Consider the following 27,134-nt stretch of genomic DNA (forward strand, 5'->3'; position numbering starts at 1 on the left):
CACGTTTACTTAATAGAAATACACCAAACGGACCAATCACATTACACTTAAGTTGAATTGTTGGCCATTACAGTTAAGTTGAATGCATTTCGAGTTAACTGCAATTCATTTGCACTTAACTTGAATACAATTAGAGTTAAGTGCAATACAATTGCAGTTAAGTGCAATGCAATTTAACTTCAGTGCAAATAAAATGGATTGCACTTAAGTCAAATGTATTGCACTTAAGTTGAATACAATTGCATTGAAGTGCAATTGTATTCAACTTATGTTTAATTCAGAGGTAAGTGATAAAACGGCTTGCCATACTGGCGGGCCCTTCGCTATTTTATATATATATATATATATATATATATCTTTGCTGGATCATCGACATCATCTCCCCCCCCCCCCCCCCCCGGCCATGCTGCTGGTGCTAAATGTGATTGGTCATAGTTGTATAATGTGCGCAAAACATGTTTTTCACAGTAAATTTTTGAAAATTATGCTCTAAAATTGATCAAAACGTTTTATACATCTTCTTCTAAATTTATGGAATTCCTTTTTTCATCTATAGGCCTATAATTGATTACTTCTTGTACAGATATTATCACTTCTTGCAATGACGTTTCGTCTGTTTCTAGGCCCAGGTCTAGGCCTATACGTCTAACATTATCTATACAAGATAATAGTCTATTTTTAAATTGGTCATAGTGTGTGTTGCCATGTTGCAATGTTGTAATGACATTACGAAGAGTTTCATTAACAGCCAAAAGAACATTATCCACTATTGTTTGGTCTAAATAAAGCCGATCTCCAAAGAATGTTTACCATTACACTTAAGTGTAATCAACCACTTAAGTTAAATACAATTGCACTGAAGTGAAATACAATTACACTGAAGTGAAATACAATTACACTGAAGTGAAATACAATTGCACTGAAGTGAAATACAATTACACTGAAGTGAAATACAATTGCACTGAAGTCGAATTGGGCAAAATGATGATCCATTTACACTTTAGTGCAATTGTATTTAACTTAAGTTTAATTAAAATTGTTATTCAACTTAAGTGCAATTACAATTGCACTTCAGTGCAAATCATTTAAACTTAAGTCGAATGTATTGCACTTAAGTCGAATGTATTGCACTTAAGTCGAATGTATTGCACTTAAGTTGAATGTATTGCACTTAAATGCAATGTATTCAAATTAAGTTTAATTCAGAGGTAAATGATAAAAACGGCTTTTTACCCTGGAAACATATACGACCCATGGCACAAGTTTTGTAGCCAATTCTCATGTTGAGTAAAGTTTAAGTAAATCGGATAAGCGTCTGGGGAAAGGAGCAAATTAATTTTTCAAAACAAAAACAAACACAGTGACAAACAAAATTATGATATATATGAATATTTTGTAATGGCTGTATACATCCAAATTACAAAATATTGATTAACCTGCGATATAATTCAGCTGTTTTATTAATTGATTAACTAAGGCTAGTATATGGTACATTTTAATATAAAAATACAAAATTGTGGATAAATATGTTTATGTATTCGAATATATCAAGTCCTACATGCTGACTATATAACCAGCTAAAATGGCAACGATAGAACGAAAGATATTATAAAGAGACTAACTATTAGACCTAACTGTAGACAGGCTACGTTTAACCCTCTAATTAATTTCTCTCAACTTTTACAAAACATTGGAGATGATAGGGTTCGAACCCAGGCCTTTATAGGTTATGGTTATTTGAATAATTGTAATAATAAATGGAATAGCAACAATTACCATTAACCAGCACTATATACACATTATGTGGTCAAGTTTTTTAGAATTTACACTTCGGCTTCTTTCACTGGAAGTTTACTATAAGCTGGCAGGCAAGCTTGGCCCATATACTGGCTGTTATGCTGTGGAAGGTGAGCTTGAGCTTGGCCCATATACTGGCCTTTTTGCAGTGGCAGTTGTTCTTCAGCTTGCCCCATATACTGGCTGTTTTGCTGTGGCAGGTGAGCTTGAGCTTGCCCTATATACTGGCTGTTTTGCTGTGGCAGTTGTGCTTGAGCTTGCCCCATATACTGGCCTTTTTGCTGTGGTTGATACATGACCTGGTGTTGACAACCCATGTAATGTGGATGACTGTTAAACTGTGGTAGACCTATGACATGCGGTTGGCCAAAATAATGCTGCCCCACTGGGTTTTCTTGAACATCAACTTGACCTGTAGAAAATTGTAATTAATTCATATCATTAAAAAAAATACAATCGTACATTATCAGCTCTAAAAAAAAGTAACATACAGTAAGACCATGAACAAAAATATTATTGTTGTAAGGAGGGTGTGCGCACCTTGTGTTTTAAACATTGTTTATGATATTGATTACACACCAAAATGAATATGAATGAATGAATATATCCCCAATAAAACAATTATTTTATTAGGCAACGAATAGAACGAAATTATTTACTCGCACATGCATTAAATTTACATCGCTACCAATCAAGAGGTTATAAACATAAACCATGCACCTATTCAAACATATTTGTAATATATAATTTTTTTAAAACAATCAATCGTTCATGTTATCCAAATTTATGTTTGCATTTAAATAACACATAAAATTCAATGCAATGATTTTAACTAACATACTGTTCAACTGTTTAGCATGTATGTTGACGGCAATGTGCCAGCCAGTTTTCCATTTGTTAGTCACCATTAGGTCACCAGCACTGATATAATAATAAGTAGCATTGATCACAAGGGTTAAACCATAATTTATATGTTAAATTCTAGTTAAAGAATATTTATTTTATTCAATTAAATTTTTAAAAATTTGTTTAAAAAGTCAGACATTTTTATCTTGAATAAACAAATTTCCAAATTGCTGCCAAATGGTACACACTTACCAGTTTCTACCACATAGGATGCATATTCAATCTGAAAGAAAACATGAAAGATACAGTACACTATTACATAACGGTAGGGATAGTATTTCTTATATCCTATTATCCACTTGGAACATCAATTGATATCATCACAATACAGTTTTAACTGCAATGCAAATAATTCTATCAAGGTAATTGGAACAGAATTTAGTTCATATTATAACACAGTTAATTGTTTTGATTGGTTACGCATCATGTTCCGTTCATTTATTTTCACAAATGACGGACGGTAACTATTGAATGTTTTTTTAGTGTAATAATACCGATCATGTTTTGCCACGCGGGGTTGTACTGATCCTCGTTCAAAATGTGTTGATTGATTTTTGATTACTACTTTCTTACTGTTGAATGATAACTATCAATGGCAAGTATCACAACCAATCAAATAGGAAGAATATATGCCTACTTTGACTGTTTATATTATGAATATGAATCAATGAGTTATCAAACCAATGAAGTGTACTTTATATTGTTTGCTGTTGATTTATTGCAAATTGTACAAACAATAGAAACATATCTTCTGTTCAAATATAATAATATACTGTACTTTAAACAACACATTTATTAATAATAATAATAATAATAAATAACATTTATAAAGCGCAAGAGACAAAGGTTTCAAAGCGCTGTGTTTTCCAAGATCTGTGCAGGTAGTAGCGTGTGATTATGCTTCTCTGAAGAGATGAGTTTTGAGTTTAGTTTTAAATGTGATTACAGATTTTGATGAGCGTATTTCGAGGGGTAGAGTGTTCCAGAGTTTTGACTATGATTTATTATTTATTTATGATTTATTGATTTATTGACTATGTCAGGTGTAAATAACAAATATCAGCGTCATTTATCCAGTTTATTTATTGTATTTCAATACATAATGTACTGTCAGTCAGTCAGTGAAGTAAATACAACTCAGAAAAGAAACTCACAGTTGTGGATGTTCTACAGCAGCATACTCCAGTAGAACACATGTAGACTGATGCAAACATTGCAACTATTACCTCTACACCTCCAATCATCGCACAAACAATGTTAACAGCATTGTAACTTTTTTTCTATTATATAAAATATTGCAAACATTAATGAACATTTAAGTGAGTGGGTTTTACCAAACTCATTAACTTAATCCCCTTACACACCAAAACACCAGGCCGTCAACTCCAGAAGTGTCTCCAGAGTTTTGCTTTTTGTGTGAAAGGGTTTCATTGTCAAAATGACACTAGGGGAAAAAAAAGAGATATCGCTATTTGGCATTGATATGTTGAAATATTCATATCAAAATCATGAATCCTGCAGTTTAAAGCAAGACTTCTAAATAAGGCTTACTTAAAAAAAAATAGACAAACTCACAAGATCATAGTAGTAGTAGTATTCAGAGCTGTAGTGGCTATAATATGCACTGATAATACCTCCACTGACAACATGAAAAACTGCTGTAACAATTGCCAAAGTTGACATCACAAGAAAACCAATATTCTGAAAATGAATTTAAGCATAAGCAGACTAAACTAGCTTTAGACACAATGCTTGACATTGCACAAGACATTGTTTTGGTGTATTACTGTCAATGGTACGCAATACCAAATTTTTATTGGAATCTATATCTATAATGAAATAAATATATTGTTTTAACAAAAATGTATTTGTAAACATTTATCTGACTTGTATTGTATAAACTTTGGATTTATGTAAACACTTGTCAACCCTCGGTAAAACCAAGAAAACCAAGCAACTCACACTATAAAATAAATGTATAGAAATCTCAGAATTAAAAATATCTTTTTATCAAAAATGTTCTAATAAAGTTAAGTTGTGAGTAGCTAAGAATCGACTTAAAAGACTTACATAAAGTCATATTTTCCTTATCATTGTTAAAGATGTATTGTCCCCCAAAAATATGAAAAATGAAGATTAATTAAATCAGACTTTGAATAGGTTATTTTGTAGTTTTAATAAAGTTAATCACTTCCGTACAAAAAAACGAAAAAAATAATGTTTTCTCATATAAAATGACACAATAAATGGTCAAATTCAACCAAAAATCCATTGGCTGGCAGCTAATTTGACTATTTTTTGCGTTAAATTACAATTTTTTTCGATTCCAATTTATTTTCAAAGTGGATAACTATTATGTGACATTAAAATGGCATATTCAAGAAAAAAAATTTTTTTTTCAGGGGAACAATACATCTTTAATGTTGTTATAAATACAAATGAATGTTTATTGCTTCAGATTTCTGAAGTATCCAGTGTGGTAAATTATTGTACAAAACATTTTAAAAAGAGCAATCATAGTAATAAAACAAAACTTACAGCACACACGTTTCGTCCTTTAGAGTTTCCAGCAACAACTCCCAAAATTCCAGCAACAAGATAAAACTGAAAACATTATAAGCACATTTTATATATTGGTACCTATTAATTATATTCTTAATGCGTTGGCATTATACTGTCACAGCAATATTGTTACAACTGGATCACACATAACTGGCTTGTCTTGACAAGTTAGTGAAACAGTGTGGTGATGTGAGATTCCGTTTTCAGACTTTTTCTGTTGTCTTGGTCAATTTATTCGTTTTTTTTAGGCTATTTCGTGGTTTATTTTACATCAACATTTTATTTTCACACTTATGCTAAACAGCGCATAGAGACTATTTGTATTTTGCGCTATATACATATAAAACCATTAACCATTAACACATAAACAAAACAAAATGAATACGTATAAGATCTAGACAACGAAAATATTAAAGATGTATTGTCCCCCAAAAACATGAAAAATGAACATGAATGAAATCAGACTTTGATTAGGCCATTTGGTAGTTTTAATAAAGTTAATCACATACAGTAGGAAAAAACAAAAGCAAATGACAAAATAAATGGAGAGAATAATCTTCATAAAAATATAAATAACTAAAATAAATTGGTTCAGTAAATAATATGTATGTTTGTCGTTGAAGAGTGAGCATTGCTAAATGTTGAATAATGTATAAATGAATTTGTAGTGTTCATTAAACTAAATTTAAACTTTGGGAAAAAAATGCAATATCTCAAAAGATTATCAATTTCTTCCTACTCATTTGAGCTCTTTCGTTTAGGAATATCTTAGAATTACCAACTACAATATTTGTTTAATGATATTATTTTTTTTTTAATTTCTTCCTATTTAATCTCTTTGATAGTCATCTTTTTATTTGTTTGCATTGTATTTTTTTATGGCCTTGTAAAGAACACATTATGTTTGTGAAAAAGCATGCTGTTGCTTCATGATTTAGATTATTTGAAATAAAAGCAGTTTATCATGATATGATAATAAAGAAAATATACCGCAAGTGCACCCCAGATTGGGATAGCAACTTTGCTTCCTTGATATTCGAGACAGATACTTGCTACACCAAATGCAAGAGATAAAATCGATAAAACGATTTGAGTATAGCCTGTTACGAGGAGAACTTTGAAGTTCAAACTTGATCGGACTTCTCCAGGCTGTTGAGAGTAAGTTACTGATGTAGCCTCTGGGGCAACTTGTAGTGGTACATGTGTCGTCATTAGGCCTGTAGTTGATCAAATCAAAAAGGAAAAAAAGAAAACAGCTCCAAAAAATTATCTCACACTGGAATTTTGCAGTAAAACTGACGTGGTAATATTACCAAAAATAATTGCCTACTTGCCGAATGTTTTAACATAAATAAATCAAACGAAATATATATAATATATAATAATTAATAATATATCTGCAAAGCTGAAGCATTTGCACACTATATCTCCTAAACAGGACCGATATCTATGTGAGTCCAATTTCCCTGGGACACTTTTTTTATTTTATAATTGGTTAATTTGGGAAATCTTGAGTTTATAGTAAATTTCAAGAAGTTTTTTCAATAGTTTAAAAATAAGTTTCAGATTGTGAACAAGGGGTTGGCAAGTCTGGTTTGAAAACACCAGGAAAATGAAGAACATGAAGAAAACAATAATAAAGATTACTAGATGCATTGACGGCGTTCCATAGAAATTCCCGGAAATGATTATTTACACATGCCACAAGTGTCACATGACAAGAAGAAACAGTCGACCAAGTAGGCCTATTAGTAGGAGAGGATGCCCACTTAGTACTCCGCAATAGCATACAGGGTACATTGAAAAAAAGAGTATTCTTTTACGCTATTTCGAAATATGCCAAGGGAAAAAACAACCAAATAAAAACTGGTAAAACCAAATCAATCATAGAATAATACTTAGATATAAATATAATACATACCTTTTTATATGGTCGATATTCGTCTACTTTACACTTTTTTAAAGCAGCTCCTGTTATTGTCTTGATCTTAATCATCTATCATCGGATGGCTAAGCACAACTGATGCGCACGCGCGGCACTTGGCAACCTGGGAATTTTATGAAAGGCAATCTGAGTCTACGATCCTTCTCAATTTTAAATAATCATGTGGTTCTGCAATCTTTGTTGATGATTGTGACGTATTTATACATCAAACATACCTGTTTTTTTGCGATGATTTTATAATATTAAATTTCGTTCTATAGGCCTAATGTCAATGAAAAAATCTCGATCTCCTCCGGGCCTGATATCGAGCACATATTAAACGGATTCCAAAGAAATTAGAGGGATGCATCAACTATTTGATTAAAAAAAAGAAGAAAAGAAAGCAATGCCTTTGAACAATTATTAATGAATGTTTTCAAACCTAAAGAATGATCAATTGTGGACCTGTTTCAGAATATTCTCTTAAATGGTTCTGATTTGATGTTTTTCAAGAATAGAGAAAGATCTAGAAGTGGATTACATTAAAAATATTACCATCTATTTACCAATCTTTTTCTTACTTAAAAATGTCTTATTTTAATCTAGAATTTATATACAGACCAATATAAAACCTGGCAAGAATAGTTTATTAAAATTAAATACCATTGCACTGAAAAAATGCACTGACAGCATTCGTTTGGTTAAAAAGCTTGAACTTAATTGCATTTTGTTAATCGAAATGTGTCATAAAATATAATTTTCTTAAGAGAATGAAGTTTTGTTGGAATGCTGTTGTAGCTAACATGTTGACGTGAACAAACAATGTTGGTACAAATAAAATTTGTTCTCAGAATTTTTAAGATATAAAAAGAAAAAAATATTGATTGTTGATTGATATCTTAATTACCAATGTTGATATACAATAATTAACAGTCGGCCTAAAACATACCGTTTGCAGTTTCTTGTATCCTAATTAAGAACTTTCTACAACTATAAACTATATATGGACAAGGATTACCAATAGTAAATTAATCACTGTCCTATCAGATCGGGAACAGTACCTCTGACACAGAGGCTGTTTTGTGAACCAGTTCACCTGGGAAATCTCCCACTCGTCTCGAATGATGAACTGGGTTCTTTAAAGTGCCAGAAATATTTTATATACTGAAGAAATAATATGACACAACTACCAGTATCATTTACTACGTTAAAACGGTGTTTTTAAAAAGTATTATTTGACTTTAAACAAATAAAACAGCAGGTCTTTCACCCATTTATAAATGGGATCATCACATCCAATTTTACCGGATGTATAGATGCTTTACATTGTAGGTTCTTTCACTGGATGTTCATTATCAGCCAGTTGCCCCATTTGATGGCTGAATGACGTATATGTTTTTGACTCATGACTTGTTGTTAACCCACGACATATTGCTGACCCATGACCGGTTGTTGACTCATAACTGGTGGTTGACCCACGACCTGCACCATAGGATATCCTTGAACACTAACTTGACCTGTACAGAAGTTGCATGAAGTTTTAGTGATCACAATTCATGGCTTAAGAATCAGAAGACACATCGTGTTTATCAACCAATATTCATGTGGACATTTCTTGTTTGTTTTATAACTAATTTTTTACATATTAATGCTGCTTTCTTTATATTTTAAATTAGAAAATGTATAAGTTTATAAAAGTTAACATATTTGTGTCATATCCTCAGTGTTCGAATGTGCAGGTGTATAACTAAAACTATAAGTAAGAATATCGTTGTTGTAAGCACTGCTTGTTTGCTAGCACAAACCAGGGAATCCTGCACAAACTAGTGCATACAAAACACAATGTCGCAACCTATACTTTACGAATGGAAGTAATCAAACCATTATTATTGAAAGAACTTAACTTACCAGATTATACCACATACGATGCATATTGAGTCTGGAAAAAAGCAAAGGTAACTATATTATTACTCGATGTCATAATATATCACCCATATGCCCACACGTATTTGTCAAATTTGGAAAAATAGACAAGCAAATTTTCTCAATTCAAAAAAAAATGTTTACATTGTCTCGTCATAGATGTTGCAAGAGCTAAAATTCCAAATTTTAGCTTAAGTCACTATCGGTTGAGGAGATATGGGCAACCGAATGTGTCGCATGATCTCAAAGTGCAAAGGGTAAATATTTTCCCTTGTTAGCCAATTACGATATCGAGAGGAGGTTAAAACAACTGAAATGTGGAGAGTTATGTAAATTCCCATGGAACCTCTCTATAAGCAAGTAATAAGTACGGGAGCAATTTATCCCACTCTCGGAGATCATCCTGAACAAACTTTCCCAGGGAAAATGCTACACTGGTCTACAATTCCGTATATCTGAATTCCGGATCAACTCCGAATTTTCGTTTTTGCGGTGTAAAACGAGTTTCTATTTTCTTTTTTAAAGATATAGCCATACCATTTTATTTTTATGAGGGGACACTTTCCGGACCAACCAAGTTTTCGCAAGAAAAAAACACTCAAAAATGAACGAATAAAATCGATCTGTACTTAAGAAATTGAGAAGAATATTTTCTAATGAAACTGTCAAGCCAGAAATGGTATAATAATTCTTTAAAACAGTATAATTACATTAATATTTTTTTATTAAAAATGATTTAGATTATTATTTTATGTTTGGTCTTTTGGTTTTTTGTATTAAAACTTTTAAAACCCAACAAACAGAAATTAGCAGCTTTAGTAACTCACATTTGTGGATGTTCCGCAACAACAAGTCGCTCCACAGCACATGTAGACTGATGAAGTGATTGCAACCACAAGTTCTATGCCTCCAATTAGTGTACAAACAATGTCAACAGCAGCATATTCAGTGTTCTATATATTAAACATTATCTTTTTCAATTTCAGTATTAATTATTATATCCTATATTAATAGGATACCTCGATCATGTTTAACTGACCAACCATATAGTAAATATTTTGAATTCAGGAACGGTATCTCCTCACAGGCCTAAGTATAGGAGTTGTGTACTGAAACATTCAAATATGCTGGTACTGTATACAGAATACACATGTATACAGAATACACATGTATACAGAATACACTCATCGCAATGAAAGCTGAACACATAGCTATATAATCAATCAAATTTTCTTTGTAATCGGCCAATGTAAACATTTAGGTGGTGTTTTGTGTTCAGACACATTATTTTTGGCAGAGCAAATTATTTAAAAAAACAATTTTGGATAAAGTTAGTAGATATTCTAAGTACTGTACAATAATGATGTGTTAATATTACAGAGTCTGAGACGGTATCACTTTAGTCTCCTTGACAATACGTGGGAACTAACTCACGTCAGTATAGTAATCGGACGAAGAATATGCACTGCTCATACCACCCCAATAAAGATGGACACATGCTGTAACAGCTGCCAATATTGACATCACAAGACAACCAACAATCTGAAATTACAGTTCTTTAAAGTAAAGATAAAATAAAAATCTGAACCAATTTTTTAGATATAATAAAAATACGTGCATATATATGCATAAAGCTTCACATTAATACACCGGTTATGTTTTGAATCAAACATACTCCCATAATGTTGCGCAGTTGTGTTTTGATTTTACCAGGTACCCATTTTTACACCTAGGTGAAGAGAGTAAGTAAAGTGTCTTGCCTAAGGATACAAGCAATGCGACTTTTAATATTGTGTGCGGGTATTTTTCAAGATGGACATCCATTAGACAGTGTACCGCGATCGAAAAACACTCCTATTTGGGGCAAATCGTTGAACCTAAATTCGTTTTAATTGTCAATAACTAATTATCTAACTTCACCTAATTATGTTATGGTAAAAATCAGTATTGACAGTATGTACCAATTTTATAAATACCATCATGTAAAAATTTCAGAAGTTACGAGAGCGCGATTTACCGAATTTTGCCCTTACGTAAATTTATATTTACACACACACAGATGTGTCTTTTGGATTGAACACAGCACAAGAAAAACCAATCATAATAACTTACAGCACAAGAGTTTCGTCCTTTAGATTTTCCAGCAATCACCCCCAGAATTCCAGCAACAAGATAAAACTGTAGATATTAATATGACGTTAACATCATAGTTCAAACTTATTATGCAGTAACAAATGAATACGTGTAGTCAAAATGGATGAAGTGGCTGAAAGTTTAATTTACCATATTTAATCTTTTTTAATGAAAAATAAAAGTAAATTATCATAACATATTTAAAACCAGTTAATATTTACCCCAAGTGCACCCCAGATTGGGACAGCAATTATGCCTTGAAGATATTGAAGAAAGATGCATGCCACACCAAAAGCAAGAGATACAACCGATAAACTAATCTGCAAATAGCCAGTAACAAGTGCAGCTGTAGAGTTTAAACGTGATGGGAATTTTTCTGGCTGTTGATAGTAAATTACTGGTGCAGCCCCTGGGGAAACTTGCAGTGGTACACTGGTTGTCATCATTAAAATGGATCTATAAACAAAGACAAAAGCTGTTGTATAAATGGCACTTATGTGTCTCGCACCAGAATTTTACCAAAAATGAACCATCCATGTCAGTAATGCACGAAATGACCGCAGGAGACAACCGTTGATCACTTCAATACCCCTTTTACATCGTCTAGCAGACGGAGTTTGACGCACTGCGCGCCAACATAACAAAAAATCAAAACACCGAAAAGTACCGAGACAAAACAGAGACACAATGACTCTAAACGCCGGTGCTCTCTTAATTTTTTTCTTTTTGATATTTTATTTAAACACAGACTATTATCAATATTAATGCTCGCCTGTAAAAATCTAAATACTAGCCATGTACTGACTTAAATCAACTTTACTCTTTATGTGCTACGAATTTGCTGTATTTCTTATTTCTTTCAGAGGTATGTGTAGTTCTAATATACTCTAGTGGAAACAGTACTCTTCTGCACTGTAAAGTAGAAAGTCCAGTGTCACAAAAACAAACTTTTAAATTATGCAAACATAATAAAAAAGAAAACATTTATCATATTTTGATTGGGAACTTTCGTGCTTAACATAAAATTCGATAAGCACACTTTTTCCATAATTACTCAACGTTATTACAAAACTTTTTGTTTAAAACTATACTAATTATTACAACAATACATAACTAATTATGCAACAGCAACATTAACATAAAAAAGTTCAAAGTTATGATAAATAGATAGCATTTCTATATAATGTACAAGCACGGCTTGTGTACATTTTACAATGCAGCATAAATTCTCAACGAGAAAACGAATGTAATATTATATTCAAGAGTTGAAATATAATTTTCTATGTAATGTTTTATGTTTTAAATCCATTTTACAATGCAGCATAAATCTCATATGAAATAGCATGCTTTCTCAGTGACATATTAAACATAATAGGCCAACAGAAATAAAATTAAATTTAAAGTATCTACACAATGCATTGCAATAAGTTTACGGTGAAGTTTGCACAATTCCTAAACTATGTATAGCCTACTATCAAACTTTATGTGACACAAAATGTGATGATGTGCCCATAATGCCGATGATGTCATATCACTACCTTATGTGGGCACATCACACTTGTTTGTTAGACAATGTAATTTGGTGTATAGATAATACATTATAAGAAACGAGTCGTACATGATTTATTAAAACATCATGGACACTTCGGCTCAGGTTTTGACCAACCCCTAGCAGAAACGTCTCAATCAAAAATCGAACTACCACCAGGTGAGATTTGCATATAATGTTTATGGTAGGCCCTATATATTTTAAATTAATGTTTGAAAGAAGTTTGAACTAAACAATCATGATTATAATGTATATAATTACTTATTATTAAGAATGTCAAATGTTTAGGCCTATAGGCCTACTGTCATGTTTAAAAACATGATTCGCAGCTTCTCATGAGCCGATCACAATACTAGCTACTACTAGGCCTCCTACCTAGATATAACATAGTCGATAGGTCCTAAATAAATTAAGGCTATGGCTACATAGAAGGCCTAATAATAACATTGTCATCGATACATACAGTAAGCATAAGGCCTAATCTGATTGCTAGAATGTTAAAATGGTGAAAGAAAAACAACCAACCAATATGTCTAATCAACGCCTTTCCACAATAATGGCAATGGACATCTTCTATCTTCGATCGAGGATTATAAAACGATATGTATTGAAGCGTAACATTTTTTTTTTTATAATGCTATTTCAATGTCACACATCATTCAATTTGCTTAAACTTGGATCGAAAAAAGGAGTAATTTCTAATTTAAAAATGTAACAATAGTTGATCAATAACTTAAAATAAAATGATATAACACTAGGCCTATGATATTCATTTTTATTGTTAAATTTCAGAAAGTTCAAATTGTGTTACACAGTCAGTGGATCAAACAATAATAATTTAATGCTAAATTTAACTATAGGCCTATGCCCTTAAATCACAGATTCTTTGTAGGTCATGATATAAATGATTTTTCGTATTTATAATGTATTTTAGCATTAGTACCCGTCTTTGGCGGTTGGGTAGAGGTTGATATGTACAGATTTCACCGAGAAAACGCATGTAATATTATATGCAAGAGTTGAAAAATAATTTTCAATGTAATGTTCTATGTTTTAAATCCATTGATACGCAAAGTTTAACATGGAAATCTAACAAAAGAACACTGAGCTCGCCTTGCCAAGATAAAAACTCGTGACAGTCAAACAGACAATCCCGTTGATCTCTGGAGTTAGCATCCTGTTGTTAGATTGAGCTCGCCTTGCCAAGATTGAAACTCGTGACAGTCAAACAGATAATCCCTTTGATCCCTGGAGTTAGCATCCTGTTGTTAGATTGCTTTGACAAACATAATGTACGTGTATGCATGTATTAATGTATATAATCCATGGTCTATGTTGGGCTAAATACTTATGTTAGTATGCCATGTATGCTGTCACTAAAAGGCAGTTTTCTTGGAAATCTAACAATGTTACGAAAACAAATACAGAACATTCGACACATACTTATTTATATTTAAATTGTAGTTACCGTCAGTAAACTGAAGTACGAAAAGCAAGTCCACTGAAATTTGAACGGCACCTTAAAACTTTATTGATGATTACCATACAGTAGGCCTACCAACAAAGGTTTCCTACAGTTACTTTGATACAAAAACACAAAAATAAGAATGACAATTCGACACTTTTATATCAATACTGTATTGATGTATATGTTTTAATGACAATAACAATGTTATTTATGTACACACGTATTTATGGTGTTTGGTGCTTTGGATTTTAAACATAAAATGTCACCTATTTTTTTTAAAAATAGGATTACCTCCACATTGTATTTTTCGCGCCGCGCCTTTAGACAGTTATGCCGATTTTTTCAACTAAGCAAATTTCAGCTTATACGTATGCGTAGAGAGGGATTTGGAAATTGAAAACATGAATATGCAATGCATATAAGCTGGCGCTTTCGATTCGCGCGAACAAATTCCCCATTAGCGGAAAATAGGCAGTTTACTCCAGAGGACGGAATCATTACATTACAAAACCAGTATCAACGTGAAAGCTATTACTTACGAAGGCTGAAAAATATGGGAATTTGTAAACTCGAATTGGGCATGCGCACGTCCCAAATCACGTCTTGGAGAAGAGAGTCTTTGAAAACATCTGCTGATATTAGTCAATTCAGTCACATGAGATTTTCTGTTGAACGGCCATGCACATTACACGAACTAACGACGTAACCACAGCATTCACTTTCGGAATTGGATCAACAACAACAAAATATTTACCTGAAAACTGTAATTTAAAGCAAAAAAATGGTAAAATTGGCTGCCTGCCAATATATTTTTGGTTGAAATTAACCGTTTAATATTTTGTCTTTTTATAAATATAGGCCTAAGGGTCTTTTTATTATTATTTCATTTTTTTACACGGATGTGATTTTATTTAAACTACAAAATAACCTATTTATTTAAATGAAGTTTTATTCTAATATGTATAGTGGTTATTTTATCACATGATCCTTTTGTAAAATTTCAAATTAAGTTTGGATTTATTTTCATTCTCCACGAATAATGTCAACTCTAGCCATGGAATAAGATCATTCAAAATCGAATAACCATGGAATAACAGCTTAATTTCCTACTACTGTAAATAAGTGACAATTGTACAGTTTAGGTCCGATTGCAAAACTGGACCATGTAATAGAAACAAATCAAAATCATTTTACTGGTTTGTTTGGTGTAAAAAGAAAGGCCAGTATTAATTCTTACAGGTGAAATTTATGTGGCTAGAAAAATATGCAAAGAACAAATGTTCGTTTAAAATTTACATCTACATGGTCATGATCGACAGGCAGTTTTTACTGGTAGTAGGACTGTGACTATACCTAATATGTATTAGGTCCTGAACTTAATATTCTGTCTTTTGCAGTTGTAGGCCTATGTTTTAAAAAGAGTATACATACTTAGATATAACAATTACGATCAAATACAGAAAACCGCAAGAATGGTGAGTCGCGTGAAGGGTGAAAGCAAAATGTTCCTCTCACTCCCGTGGAAGTTCAAAACATGGTGATGAAGGAATACATGGGCTTATTTGAGAATGTTATTCTTCCAAATAGAATACATACAACATTAACACAAAACACACACATGGCAATAGCAATTTTTCAACTAAATACAGTACTACTATTACTACTAGTTGTTTTTTATTCTTTTCTTGTCAATGTTTTGTATTTTTAATATGTATCGTTTTTAATTAGGCAAAATACAAGAATTTTTAGGCCTAATTACGTGTATTAAAGTTATAATTCTCGAATTGATCGAATTTGAACCATACCATGAAAGACTTTTGGTCATTATCAGATTTCCTCATCTTTACCGTTTAAAATTTTATTTTCAGTAAATTTACAATATTACAATTTCCTATTATTATGCTTATAATAAACAAGGAGGTGTGCTGTACCTTAATTTGTTTTCAATTGTGTCATAGGGACTAGAGGGCCGGCAAGTTGGTTCCTACCCACCAACTAACGTTAGCGATAACTGTGTCCATTCAGGGCGCCAAACCCCACCAGTACACCCATTGATAGCCGGAAATGGTACTCTCGCACATAACATTCATGATAAATGGCACCTCTAATTGGCCGGAAAAAACACTCTCATGCAGCATGCTACCATTAAACAAAACGATCGTACTTTTTTCCTCCTCCTCACACACGTGGACTATTTAAAGGACGATAACATTTGTTGCCGTATGTTAGATGCGCGTGCTCTGTGTGCGGAACCACCGTCGATTGTTCGATCATTCACTCGGTATTTTGTTTTGCGTTCAAGTTACAAGCCCCAAAAAAAGCACAATTTGGGTGAGAAGGCAAATTCAATGCTTATTACAGCCAGGGGCGGACCCAGGGGTGTTTTCCTTGTGGCCCGGGCAACACCCTTAATTTGATACTAAATGTTGTTTCTGCCACTAAATTAAAATTGAGTTCCATTTCATTGTATACAATATCCATCCGGACCCGGAACTTGATAGGCTTAGTCATAAAGTAGTTACAGAGTTGCAGGGCATTTTATCATTGTTGAATGTTTTGATATTAGCCTAATTGTTAAAACGACCTTCACAACCAAAATATTTCTTTGTAATAAAATTTATTTTAAATGGAACGCTACAAAAATAATCCTCTGCTTCATCAGAGCATGAATACCTAATAACCAGACAAGAACGTATCTTTATTACGTTTTACTATCAATCCATTTTCATATCACGCAATCCATTTTTCAACAATATAGTAGTATAATAATAACATTTTGATTGAATAGTGAGGGATTAGTTACAGTTTGACTTTGAATAAACCATTGGTAATTTACTGAAAATCCAAAATGAACTTGTGTTATAATACAAACAACATTATTCAATCAAAGAAACGCTCTACTACACATGAGAAATAGATGTCGGTCGATAAACTTCTGACGACGACTAAAACAACGACAATCAGCTAAATGTTAGTGATTTTATTTCATCTCTGGCTTGTTACATTTTTCATGACACATTACCGGACTTCCCCCTCCTCTCGCAATGAACGACAGTACAGATCTTCCCTATCTAGGCTCGTGTATGTAGCATACTACGTTATTCACAAATTACCCACGCATAGCAGTGAATTCAAAAATTCATCGACAAACGAAATATAGCCTATATTCATTCCTTTTAAATATTAGGCATATTGCCAAGGCTAATAATCGATTTGTCCATAATTATTGCGTTTTGCCGGGGGTTTTCCATAATCTAAGGCCAATTTTTAGGCCAAATCATAATTGTGCGTATAGTTGTGTATTTCCGATGCGTGTAGTACCCTATTTGTCCTCATTTCCGTACGTTCGTAAATATTAGGCCGAATTTCCGTAGTAATTTATAGACGTTCCGAAATTTGAACCGTGTTATACCGGTAGCAGAGCAAAGTTTGCTTCTTTCTGCAAATGTCCTATCATTATTTTCTTTGTTTTATTTGGAGTCGCTGTAAAGGGGGGTTCGCCCGAACCATAAACCACCCCCCCCCCCCCCCTGGCTAGGGCCTGCCATTAATCCAACCTTTCCTGGCATCTTTCAAATAAATAATGAAAGGACCCTTCAGAAATAAAAGTTCAATCTATCAAGTAACTTTTACGAAATGTGTTGCTGATAATATATAATTAATATTTAATATACTACAGCTACTGTAAATTATATTCTTAAGAGTGGCTACTTTGACTTGAAGTTGACGGCGTGAATAAAGCTTTTAACAAAGTTTACGGGTGGAAACCTCACAACATAGACCATTCATATTTAACATGAGCTTTCTAACTCAAGTTATTAGACTGGTAGTAACAACGTATTAAAACTTATATTATAAAAAAGCTAAAATTTGAACCAGGACTACAGGATTGAAAACCGACCAACTTTCTGTTCTATACAATACAACTGCTAATGTTTTTAAACTTTATAAACATATTATATTTTACTATAAAAATAATCACTACTAATAATGTTCGCTGTGAGTACATATTTAAAAATCACCCCAATATAGGTGAATCAAATTACAACTAACCATTACAACTCCCTGAACTAACCAACTCAGGAAATGAGTAACAATTACAACTGTACTTCATGATTTACATTGAAATTATATATTATTTACAATAATAAACAAAATGGGGTCATTTAATTATAAATGATATAAAAATCCTTTGCTTTGATTGGACAGGGAATACTGAAGATTTCCCTACACGAATACATTGCCATTATATTCAAAATTCACTTTTTAAATGTAAAATGAAACCTTAAATTTAGATTAATACATTTGAGGAATGTTTAATATTTTTTTAAATAGGCAAATTTCTATTTTTTTAAATGACCAATTAAATTAAACATTTTGTTTCTTGAGTAAAATATAGTTATACTACATGTACTAACATAAATTTGACCATTATATTGTTTTTAACACATTGAGTGAATACAATATGGTTATTGAACAGAACTACCACCCATTTATGAATGAGATAATCCACATTCAACTTTACATTTAACCATTATGCATAGTGTTTACACTGGAGGTTCTTTTTCTGGATGTTCACTATAACCAGGCAGTTGAGCTTGTGTTATATAGTGGCCGCTGTTTTGCTGTGGTTGACCTATAACTTGTTGATGACCCATGACCTGTTGATGACCCATGACCTGTTGATGACCCATGACCTGTTGTTGGCCCATGACTGGTTGTTGACCCATGAACTGTGGTTGACCAATGACCTGTGGTTGACCAATGACCTGTGGTTGACCATAATACTGCTGCACCATAGGATATCCTTGAACACCAACTTGACCTGCAGTAAATTGTTTGGTTTAATTTTTACTTATTCATGGCACCTTTCTCAAATTGAAAAAGTAATATATATGTAAATTGGGTCCATATAAATAACATACAAAATTCAATACAAATGACACATTTAGATAAGTCCATTTCTGTTTTGTAATATTCATTAATTTACTTTTCTTGGGCTTTTCATAAAAATGTGACTTTATAAAACATTTAGGATTGAACTGAAGTAATGCATAGCTAAAAACTAGATAGCCAGGTTCCTTTAGGTCACCATTTCACTACTAATTTTTAAGAGTATAATCAGTGATTGCAAAGGCTAAAATTGAGAAAAATTGTAAAAACTGAAATAACAAAATATAGAAACTGTAAAATAATTGCTTGCCATCTACCAGCAGAGATATGCGAACAAGACTTGTGGATGTGGATTAGGCAGTTTAAAATAGACCTACTATATTTTATTACTTATTTACCATAAAATACAAAGAATATGAAATTACCAGATTGTACCACATAGGTAGCATATTGAGTCTGAAAATAGAGCAAAAATATGTGCACTTTTATAAATTATCTCATGTAATTCACAGTTTGTTTATTTAACATTAACATTTAAACTGTTGTGATCTGATACACAATAGCAGGCTTACCATACTTATATTGCTTCATGGTACTGTATATCAAATCCATTATACTGTAGGCCTACCTGTCATACCGTAAAACCTTTTTAAGTACTCTTAGGTGGGCTACTACAAGATGAGCTTCTTTATAAGATTACTTTTGTAAACTAAAGACAAACTAAATTTTACAAATTTGTGAACAAAATACCATTTTAAACTGTAAAATGAATGTATAAATAAACTTGATTATACATTATATCTGCATCACAAGATATTTGGCATTAAATAACCTTGTTCCTTTGATATTCAAATCGTCTAAGTCGAAAAGAAGTCCATACTACCTTGAAAAGAAGCTCAGTGGGCTTGATTTAGAGATGGGCCTCTTTTTTAGATTACTTTTGCAGACCAAGGATTCATTTGAGATGGGCTTATTTTCGAAAGAGGTTTATAAATTAATTTGTATGAGTATAATACTGTACGAGTATAATACTGTACATAAACAATGATATCCTATTTAGAGCAAAATAAGAAACTCACATTTGATGGTGTTCCACAGCAACATGTTGCACCAGAGCACATGTAGACTGATGAAATGATTGCAACCACAAGTTCTATGCCTCCAATTATCGTACAAAGAATGTCAACAGCCCTAACATCCTAAATGATGCAAACATTAGTGCACATTCTATACAATTTGGTAAAAGTTCATTACATTCTTTTTGTCAGCAAGCACATAGTAATTTGCCAATTACAGGATGTGCTAGATTTGTATAAATTGTCTAATAACTCACATAATAGTAGTAGTCAGCACTGCTAATACTACCAATAATAACATGGACTCCTGCTGTAACAGCTGCCATTATTGACATCACAAGACAACCAACAATCTGTAAATATATGTTACAATTTATTTATAAGACTAAACCTTTTACCAGTATTCATATGAATAATAAATTTATACATTAAATTCACAGTAACTTACAGCACAAGAGTTTTGTCCTTTAGAATGTCCAGCAATTATTCCCAGAATTCCAGCAACAAGATAAAACTGTTGGAAAAAATGGTATGAACCTAATCAAATGTAGATGTAATAACAACATACAACATTTTACAAATTATAATATTAGTTTTCACTATAAAAAACATTCAAATATGCAGTTATGCGGTTAGGTATCATAGCAAAAATATAAGTAATAATCATTTACCCCAAGTGCACCCCATATTGGTACAGCAATATATCCTTGAGTAAATCCAAGACAAATACATGCTATACCAAAAGCAAGCGATAAAACCGATAAACTAATTTGGATATAGCCAGTCACTAGTGCAGCTGTAGTGTTTAAACTTGGAACTTTTCCTGGCTGTTGATAGTAAATTACTGGTCCAGCCTCTGGGGCAACTTGCAGTGGCACAGTAGTTGTCGTCATTATACAGTATTAGCTCTAATAAAATCTAAAAAGAAAACAATCTGCATTAGCAATACCAGATCCAAACAGTGTTCAACACAAATGTAACAAAATGACCGCTCTGATAAATGTTATAAAATATTATAAAGTCATATGGCAAAGACACAAGTGTTCTTAGGGATTCCCGTTCTTAGCACTCTACCTACAGAATTACTAGTAGTCCTTTAGTAGACTCTAGGCCTAGCCTAGGCCAAGTAAAGTTTAGTTACTTGGTTAATAATACATAATAATTTAATAAACCTAGCTAGGCCTAGGTTAGTTTAATACTTTTTTTTACAAACTTTCTTTTACTACTTTCTAGGTAGCCTAGGACTATGTTCTACAGTACTAGCTAGGCATAGTGCTAGCCTTTAGCTACTACTACTAGGCTAGGTAGTAGTAGCCGGTCTAGGCCCATGAATGATGAAATCCCGGCGGACCCGGTATGGATAAAAAGGCATAGGCCTAGGCCTAGCCTAGCTAGCTAACCTACTAATAAAGAGGTAGGCTACCTACTTACTATGCCTACTAGAAGGTGGCCTAGATAGCTAGTAGGGCCTGCCTAGGCCTAGTATATTAATAATTATTACGTATTGTTTGATGATACTTTTTAAACACTTTTGTAGTCCTTGTTTAATTGCTCTTTCTTCTTCTAACCACTTCGTTCGAATTATTATTGCGTCGTACGTCAAAACCAACCAAGTGTATCGAACCAAAATGTATGACGTCACAATTTCCAACTTTTTTGTGTTGCTCAAGGATTTGTATGGAGGGCAATACCCGTCAAAATTAACAAATCGAAACAGTACTTACTTCTATTGTTAGTTAGCATATCATAAATAAGTGAGAATAAAAACCATAGAATTTTCCCCATGCTCTATAAAATAATATGCCAGTTGGTTGTGAATTTCTTTGTTGTGTTTTATTAAATTGATTTTGAGAATGAATCCTCCCCGATCACACTTTTACATCCAGTGGTTTCCAATTAAAATAGAGAGCCAATATCCTCATTGAGTGTAATAAAAATAACTTCAAAACTTTAAGTGTACAAACTGTACAACGTGTAAATATCACAGTCTTCTTTAACTTGAATTGTACTTTAAACTTAGTACTCTTTTAGTATACCGTATATAACAGAAGGTGATTATAACTGATAATGCAAGAAGTTAATAATCCAAATAAATCTTGCATTGAGGATTTTTATTCTTCAAGAATCTAAAATAAACAATACAACAAAATACAAAACATGGCAATAAAAATTAGATTTTAAAATGAACTATACTTGGTATATATAAATATGGACACATAATTCCTATTACATAGAAATATAAATTCCTTGTATTACTATTGTGCAAGCTTTTGCTTGATAATTATTAAAGTTTAAAATAAACAAGGTGCTAATACACTACACTTGAATGAAAATGCATGTGTTGCTGCTTGTATTAAAACTATTGCACAAATACTATTACTACTTATACCTATTCTTGAGAGTTTTAAAATGCAGTATTATGGTCAACATAATTTGTTTATGGAAAGAAGAAAAACAAGTTAATGATGATTACGAGTTTGTAGAGAGATCAAAATCATGCTATGCCTATTCAAGATGCTTTCATCTGAACTATACGGCTGGTAAATATAAGTTTTAAAAATATTATTTGGAAAAACCAACAAAGATACAAGGTAGTAGTACTTCTAACCACTAAGCTACATTGCAACTACAAACTTTTATGACATTTCACACAATACTGACTGCAGCATAACTAAGCATATACATTTACTATAAAAATACTAAATAATTAAATAGCATAACTACTGTTGAATCTTAAATATTATAGGCCTACTAATAACAAATAATCATGGTTACATACAAAGTAAACATTTCGTTGAATAACCAGGTTAGACATTGTCTATGAAACTAGCAATAGTTACTTAGATAGGGAATAGCATGTATTTAAGTTGATTTTATGTATTTTTGCTTTGAATGTATTGAAGAGGTCTTTTGCCTATTTATAAATGGATCACCCACATTACAAGCAATTATAGATGTTTTACACCAGAGGTTCTTTCACTGGATGTTCACTATAAGAAGGCAGGTGAGCTTGAGCTTGCCCCATATACTGGCTATTTTGCTGTGACAGTTGTGCTTGAGCTTGTTCCATATACTGACTGTTTTGCTGTGACAGTTGTGCTTGAGCTTGGCCCATATACTGGCTGTTTTGCTGTGGCAGGTGAGCTTGAGCTTGCCCCATATACTGGCTGTTTTGCTGTGGAAGTTGTGCTAGAGCTTGCCCCATATACTGGCTGTTTTGCTGTGGCAGTTGCGCTTGAGCTTGCCCCATATACTGGCCGTTTTGCTGTGGTTGAAACATGATCTGTTGTTGACCCATGACCTGTTGTTGACCCATGAACTGTGGTTGACCAAAATACTGCACCATAGGGAATCCATGACCACCAACTTGTCCTGTAGTAAATCATGATTTAAAGTTTATTAGATTCTAATTGTCTAAAATCAGACACACTCAGTTAAGCTTTTACCACATAAAGCCAATTTACACAGACAAGTGGTAACGTTAGGTGGAAACGGCGTGATTGTCCCACATAGAAATTGTGTTTATCATGAGCAGGTTTTCGCTCAATTGCTCATCCACGTGGAAGGGAAGGGCCTCTAGTATATATATTGAAAGAGATTTGAAAATGCATCCCTGTCTAATTCGTTAAAAATGCATCAAATACTGTACATCTGTTGAAAATTGTGTGTCTATTCTAAAACTGAAAATCTTGCTTATGAGCCACAATAGAGAGAAGCTCATAACCCATTGATTTTTTGAAAAAGAAAAAACAATTGTGATACATAAATAATATCTTACCAGATTGTACCACATAGGATGTATATTGAGTCTGGAAAATAAAGCAAAATAACAATATTATTATTCAAAATAAATAAAACAATTCTATAGGCCTACCAATACTGTCTATGTTCAAATATCAACTATACTATTTCCATAATAAATCAACAATTAACATGAGTTATTTGTTGATCTGGGAAGTAAAATATATTGGGCCAATTTTTATACTGTATATTTATTATCACACACTAGCAAATCTAAAATCATACAATTAAAACTGTTATTGGCCATTATTCACCAAGAGCACGTATGAATAGGCCTATTTTCATCATAGCACTAATGGAAAAAAACAAAATTCCACTGTTTAGGTAGTTTTCCTATTGTACCACAACTCACACATAGAGATGAGCATAATAATATAGGTCTGGATTGTAAACGCCAACTCAGACAGCATTGTACGACGAAACGTCTTGACTTGTCGGTGCTGTCTGCTTTGAATCCAGACAGGACGAGTCGTCTTGAAATAGCGTCGGACATAGATTTTAGGTCGTTGAGGCAACTCATCGGGCATCCTCGTACAACACTGTCTGAATTGGCCTTTAGTCTCCGTACATGACAGTAGCAATAATAGAAACTCACATTTGTTGGTGTTCCACAGCAACATGTTGCACCAGAGCACATGTAGACCGATGAAATGATTGCAACCACAAGTTCTATGCCTCCAATTATCGTACAAATAATGTTCACAACATTATGACCAGTACCCTAAATTACAAATAACACATTTCAACTGCACATTGTGACATTTTGATAAAATTAAAAAAAAAAAGAAATATTGTATCCAACTTTATTGATAATATAATTTAATAATAATTGAGCGAAAATGAATGTGAAACTATAGGCCACAGAACAAAAGTGTTAACCAAACATTTGTCAGTGTTAGATGGTCCATCATAAAGGTTTGTGGTAACTCTATAAATGTGGGAATTAACTCACAAAATAATAGTAGTCGTCGGATGCATATACATTGCTAATACTACCAATAATAACATGGACTCCTGCTGTAACAGCTGCCATTATTGACATCACAAGACAACCAATAATCTGTAAATATATGTTACAATGTATTTATTGCACTGTATAGTATTACTGTACTTTATTTAAAGCCTTTATTTATTTGTTGACACTTTTGAATCAGTGGCATATTGAAAATTTAAAAACATGAATAACTAAAACTATAACTAAGTTTTAAAAAAAATAACTTCTAGAAACTACAGTTTACAAGCAACCATTCAATATTATAAATTGATTATTGGGAGTACTTTATAAGGATCGTTTCTCCCATGCAGAATTTAAATATTTTTTACAAAATTTATCAAATGAGTTTTTAGAAAGAGGGACAGACTCTCCTCCTAATATAAAATTTGTTTTCATTATTTGCATTTACAAGTAATGTCCATAAGTCATAATCATTACACAGGGTCAAGTCATTTTCTAGGTTTCTTAATTCTTCTTTTCTAATGTTTTCAAAAGCTTTACAGTTCAAAACATAATGTTTATCATTTTAGTTGTTAGTAAATAGTAACTTACAACACAAGCATTTCGCCCTTTAGAGTGTCCAGCAACCACTCCCAGAATTCCAGCAACAAGATAAAACTATTGGAAAAATGTGACATAAACCTATAAAATTGATGCAATTTAACATAAAAAATTCACTGAAGTTACTAAAAATAAAATAACAATTTACAGTTATTAGAAATTAATCTTTCAAATTATAAAATCTCAAGCAAAACACTTTACCATATAATATTAGATAATAAATAAGCAACTATATTTACCCCAAGTGCACCCCAGATTGGGACAGCAATGTTGCCCTGTAAATATCCAAATTCGAGGCATGCCACACCAAAAGCAAGAGATACAACCGATAAACTAATCTGCATATAGCCAGTCACAAGTGCAGCTGTAGTGTTTAAACTTGATGGGACTTGGCTTCTTCCCGGTTGACAGAGAAAGACTGGTGCAGCCTCTGGAGCAACTTGCAGTGGAACAGCTGCTGTCGACGTCATTTTAGTTGTTAGAAATACTAAGGAGAGAGGAAAGCATACTATTTTACTATAATAATGCCAGAGTTCTAAATAGGCAGATGCCCTAACTCATGAGCTTACATAGGCTCTGCTCTTAGACAATACCTGCTGCTATTCGGCCCTTTGATTGAAGACACTGCCTGCAATCTGTGTATCATCACAATCTGAAATAGGCAGTGCGTAGGTCTCGCTATGATGTTATGCTAATAAGGTTCAAAACCCATTAGTACAATGACTTTTCTCAATATTTCCTATAGTGCCAGCGGGATGTTTTTTGTTTTCAGGATCCTCAAAGCGTAGGAGTAGATAGATGTAGCCACTGTGTAAAGCTCTTCTACTGGCACTTCACAAAATAGTGGATTTCATCTGTCACCTTATTTTACGCAAGACTACAGCATGCAATACTATAATATATTATTAGTTTATGCCTAACTCCTAATATATAATAGGCCTGTTTAGTCCAAGTAGGCCTACTGTCCTCCCTATTATTAGTATTAAAAAACAGGTAGAGAAAAGCTAAATCTAGCTAGGATAGTGGCCTGCCTACTACTATCTAGCCTAGGGCTAGGTTGGTAAGCTTAGCCGGCCAACTCTTCTGCTGCTGGTCTTTCTTAATCTTATCTTAAGTTTTACCAGCTGTCACAAGATATAATAATATATATAATATTATATATTATTATAAATAACATTAAACCTATCTAAAGGTTACGATAGTATATAATTTACGAAAAATATGCATGTTTTTTTTAATCACAATACCTTTTGTTTTAAGTAAAAGGACTTTGTCTCCGGTACAGAGGTACTTACTTCCTTGTCATTTGTTGATTTAGGTATGACGTAATGTGCTGCTGATTAGTATGGAAGGCAAATACCGTTAAAATACAAGTCAAATGTAAATGAATGGTTTTACACTTACTTTATCTATACAATAGGGTGTCTATTGTGTTTATGGGCGGTATATTTTGGTTTTAATCATTACAAATGTAGGTGTATTTATTAACCTGATGGATTGTGCCCTCTCTCCAATAATAATACAGGCTGTGTATACCATATGAATTG

At 32.7% G+C, this 27,134-nt stretch overlaps 1 protein-coding gene and 1 long non-coding RNA gene across 11 annotated transcripts; both read right to left on the minus strand.

Annotated features, from left to right (window-relative positions):
• Positions 1 to 1,442: 1,442 nt before the first annotated feature.
• LOC144844618 (uncharacterized) lies at positions 1,443 to 26,953 on the minus strand. Of its 10 annotated transcripts, XM_078701613.1 has the most exons (9): positions 26,835 to 26,953; positions 25,827 to 26,074; positions 25,579 to 25,644; positions 24,985 to 25,092; positions 24,628 to 24,753; positions 24,010 to 24,040; positions 23,533 to 23,603; positions 18,879 to 18,941; positions 1,443 to 1,979 (listed from the first exon to the last, which is right to left on the minus strand). In XM_078701613.1, exons 2-9 carry the CDS (start codon positions 26,055 to 26,057, stop codon positions 1,824 to 1,826), a joined length of 852 nt encoding a protein of 283 aa, XP_078557739.1. In that variant the 5' UTR covers positions 26,058 to 26,074; positions 26,835 to 26,953; the 3' UTR covers positions 1,443 to 1,823. The 10 variants fall into 10 exon arrangements, 9 of the variants coding, with proteins under 9 accessions (XP_078557739.1, XP_078557733.1, XP_078557734.1 ...); XM_078701607.1 differs by lacking the exon at positions 18,879 to 18,941 and having other exon boundaries at positions 1,443 to 2,083; positions 23,232 to 23,603; positions 26,835 to 26,914; XM_078701611.1 differs by lacking the exon at positions 18,879 to 18,941 and having other exon boundaries at positions 1,945 to 2,035; positions 23,229 to 23,603; positions 26,835 to 26,914.
• On the minus strand, positions 7,944 to 11,203 carry LOC144844626 (uncharacterized). Its single transcript, XR_013612447.1, has 5 exons — positions 11,194 to 11,203; positions 10,547 to 10,668; positions 9,940 to 10,065; positions 9,098 to 9,128; positions 7,944 to 8,706 (listed from the first exon to the last, which is right to left on the minus strand). It is a non-coding gene; the product is annotated as an uncharacterized LOC144844626 (long non-coding RNA).
• Positions 26,954 to 27,134: the final 181 nt, after the last annotated feature.

This window comes from Antedon bifida, chromosome 6, assembly GCF_963402885.1.
Source record: "Antedon bifida chromosome 6, ecAntBifi1.1, whole genome shotgun sequence".
NCBI classification, from domain to species: Eukaryota; Metazoa; Echinodermata; class Crinoidea; order Comatulida; family Antedonidae; genus Antedon; species Antedon bifida.

Coding starts and splice junctions, on each gene's coding strand:
- LOC144844618 (XM_078701607.1), bottom strand. CDS start 26,057: ATGACGTCGACAGCAGCTGTTCCACTGCAAGTTGCTCCAGAGGCTGCA. Junction 25,093..25,578: donor AAGGGCGAAATGCTTGTGTT/GTAAGTTACTAT, acceptor ATATATTTACAG/ATTATTGGTTGTCTTGTGAT. Junction 24,754..24,984: donor CCGACGACTACTATTATTTT/GTGAGTTAATTC, acceptor TTTGTAATTTAG/GGTACTGGTCATAATGTTGT.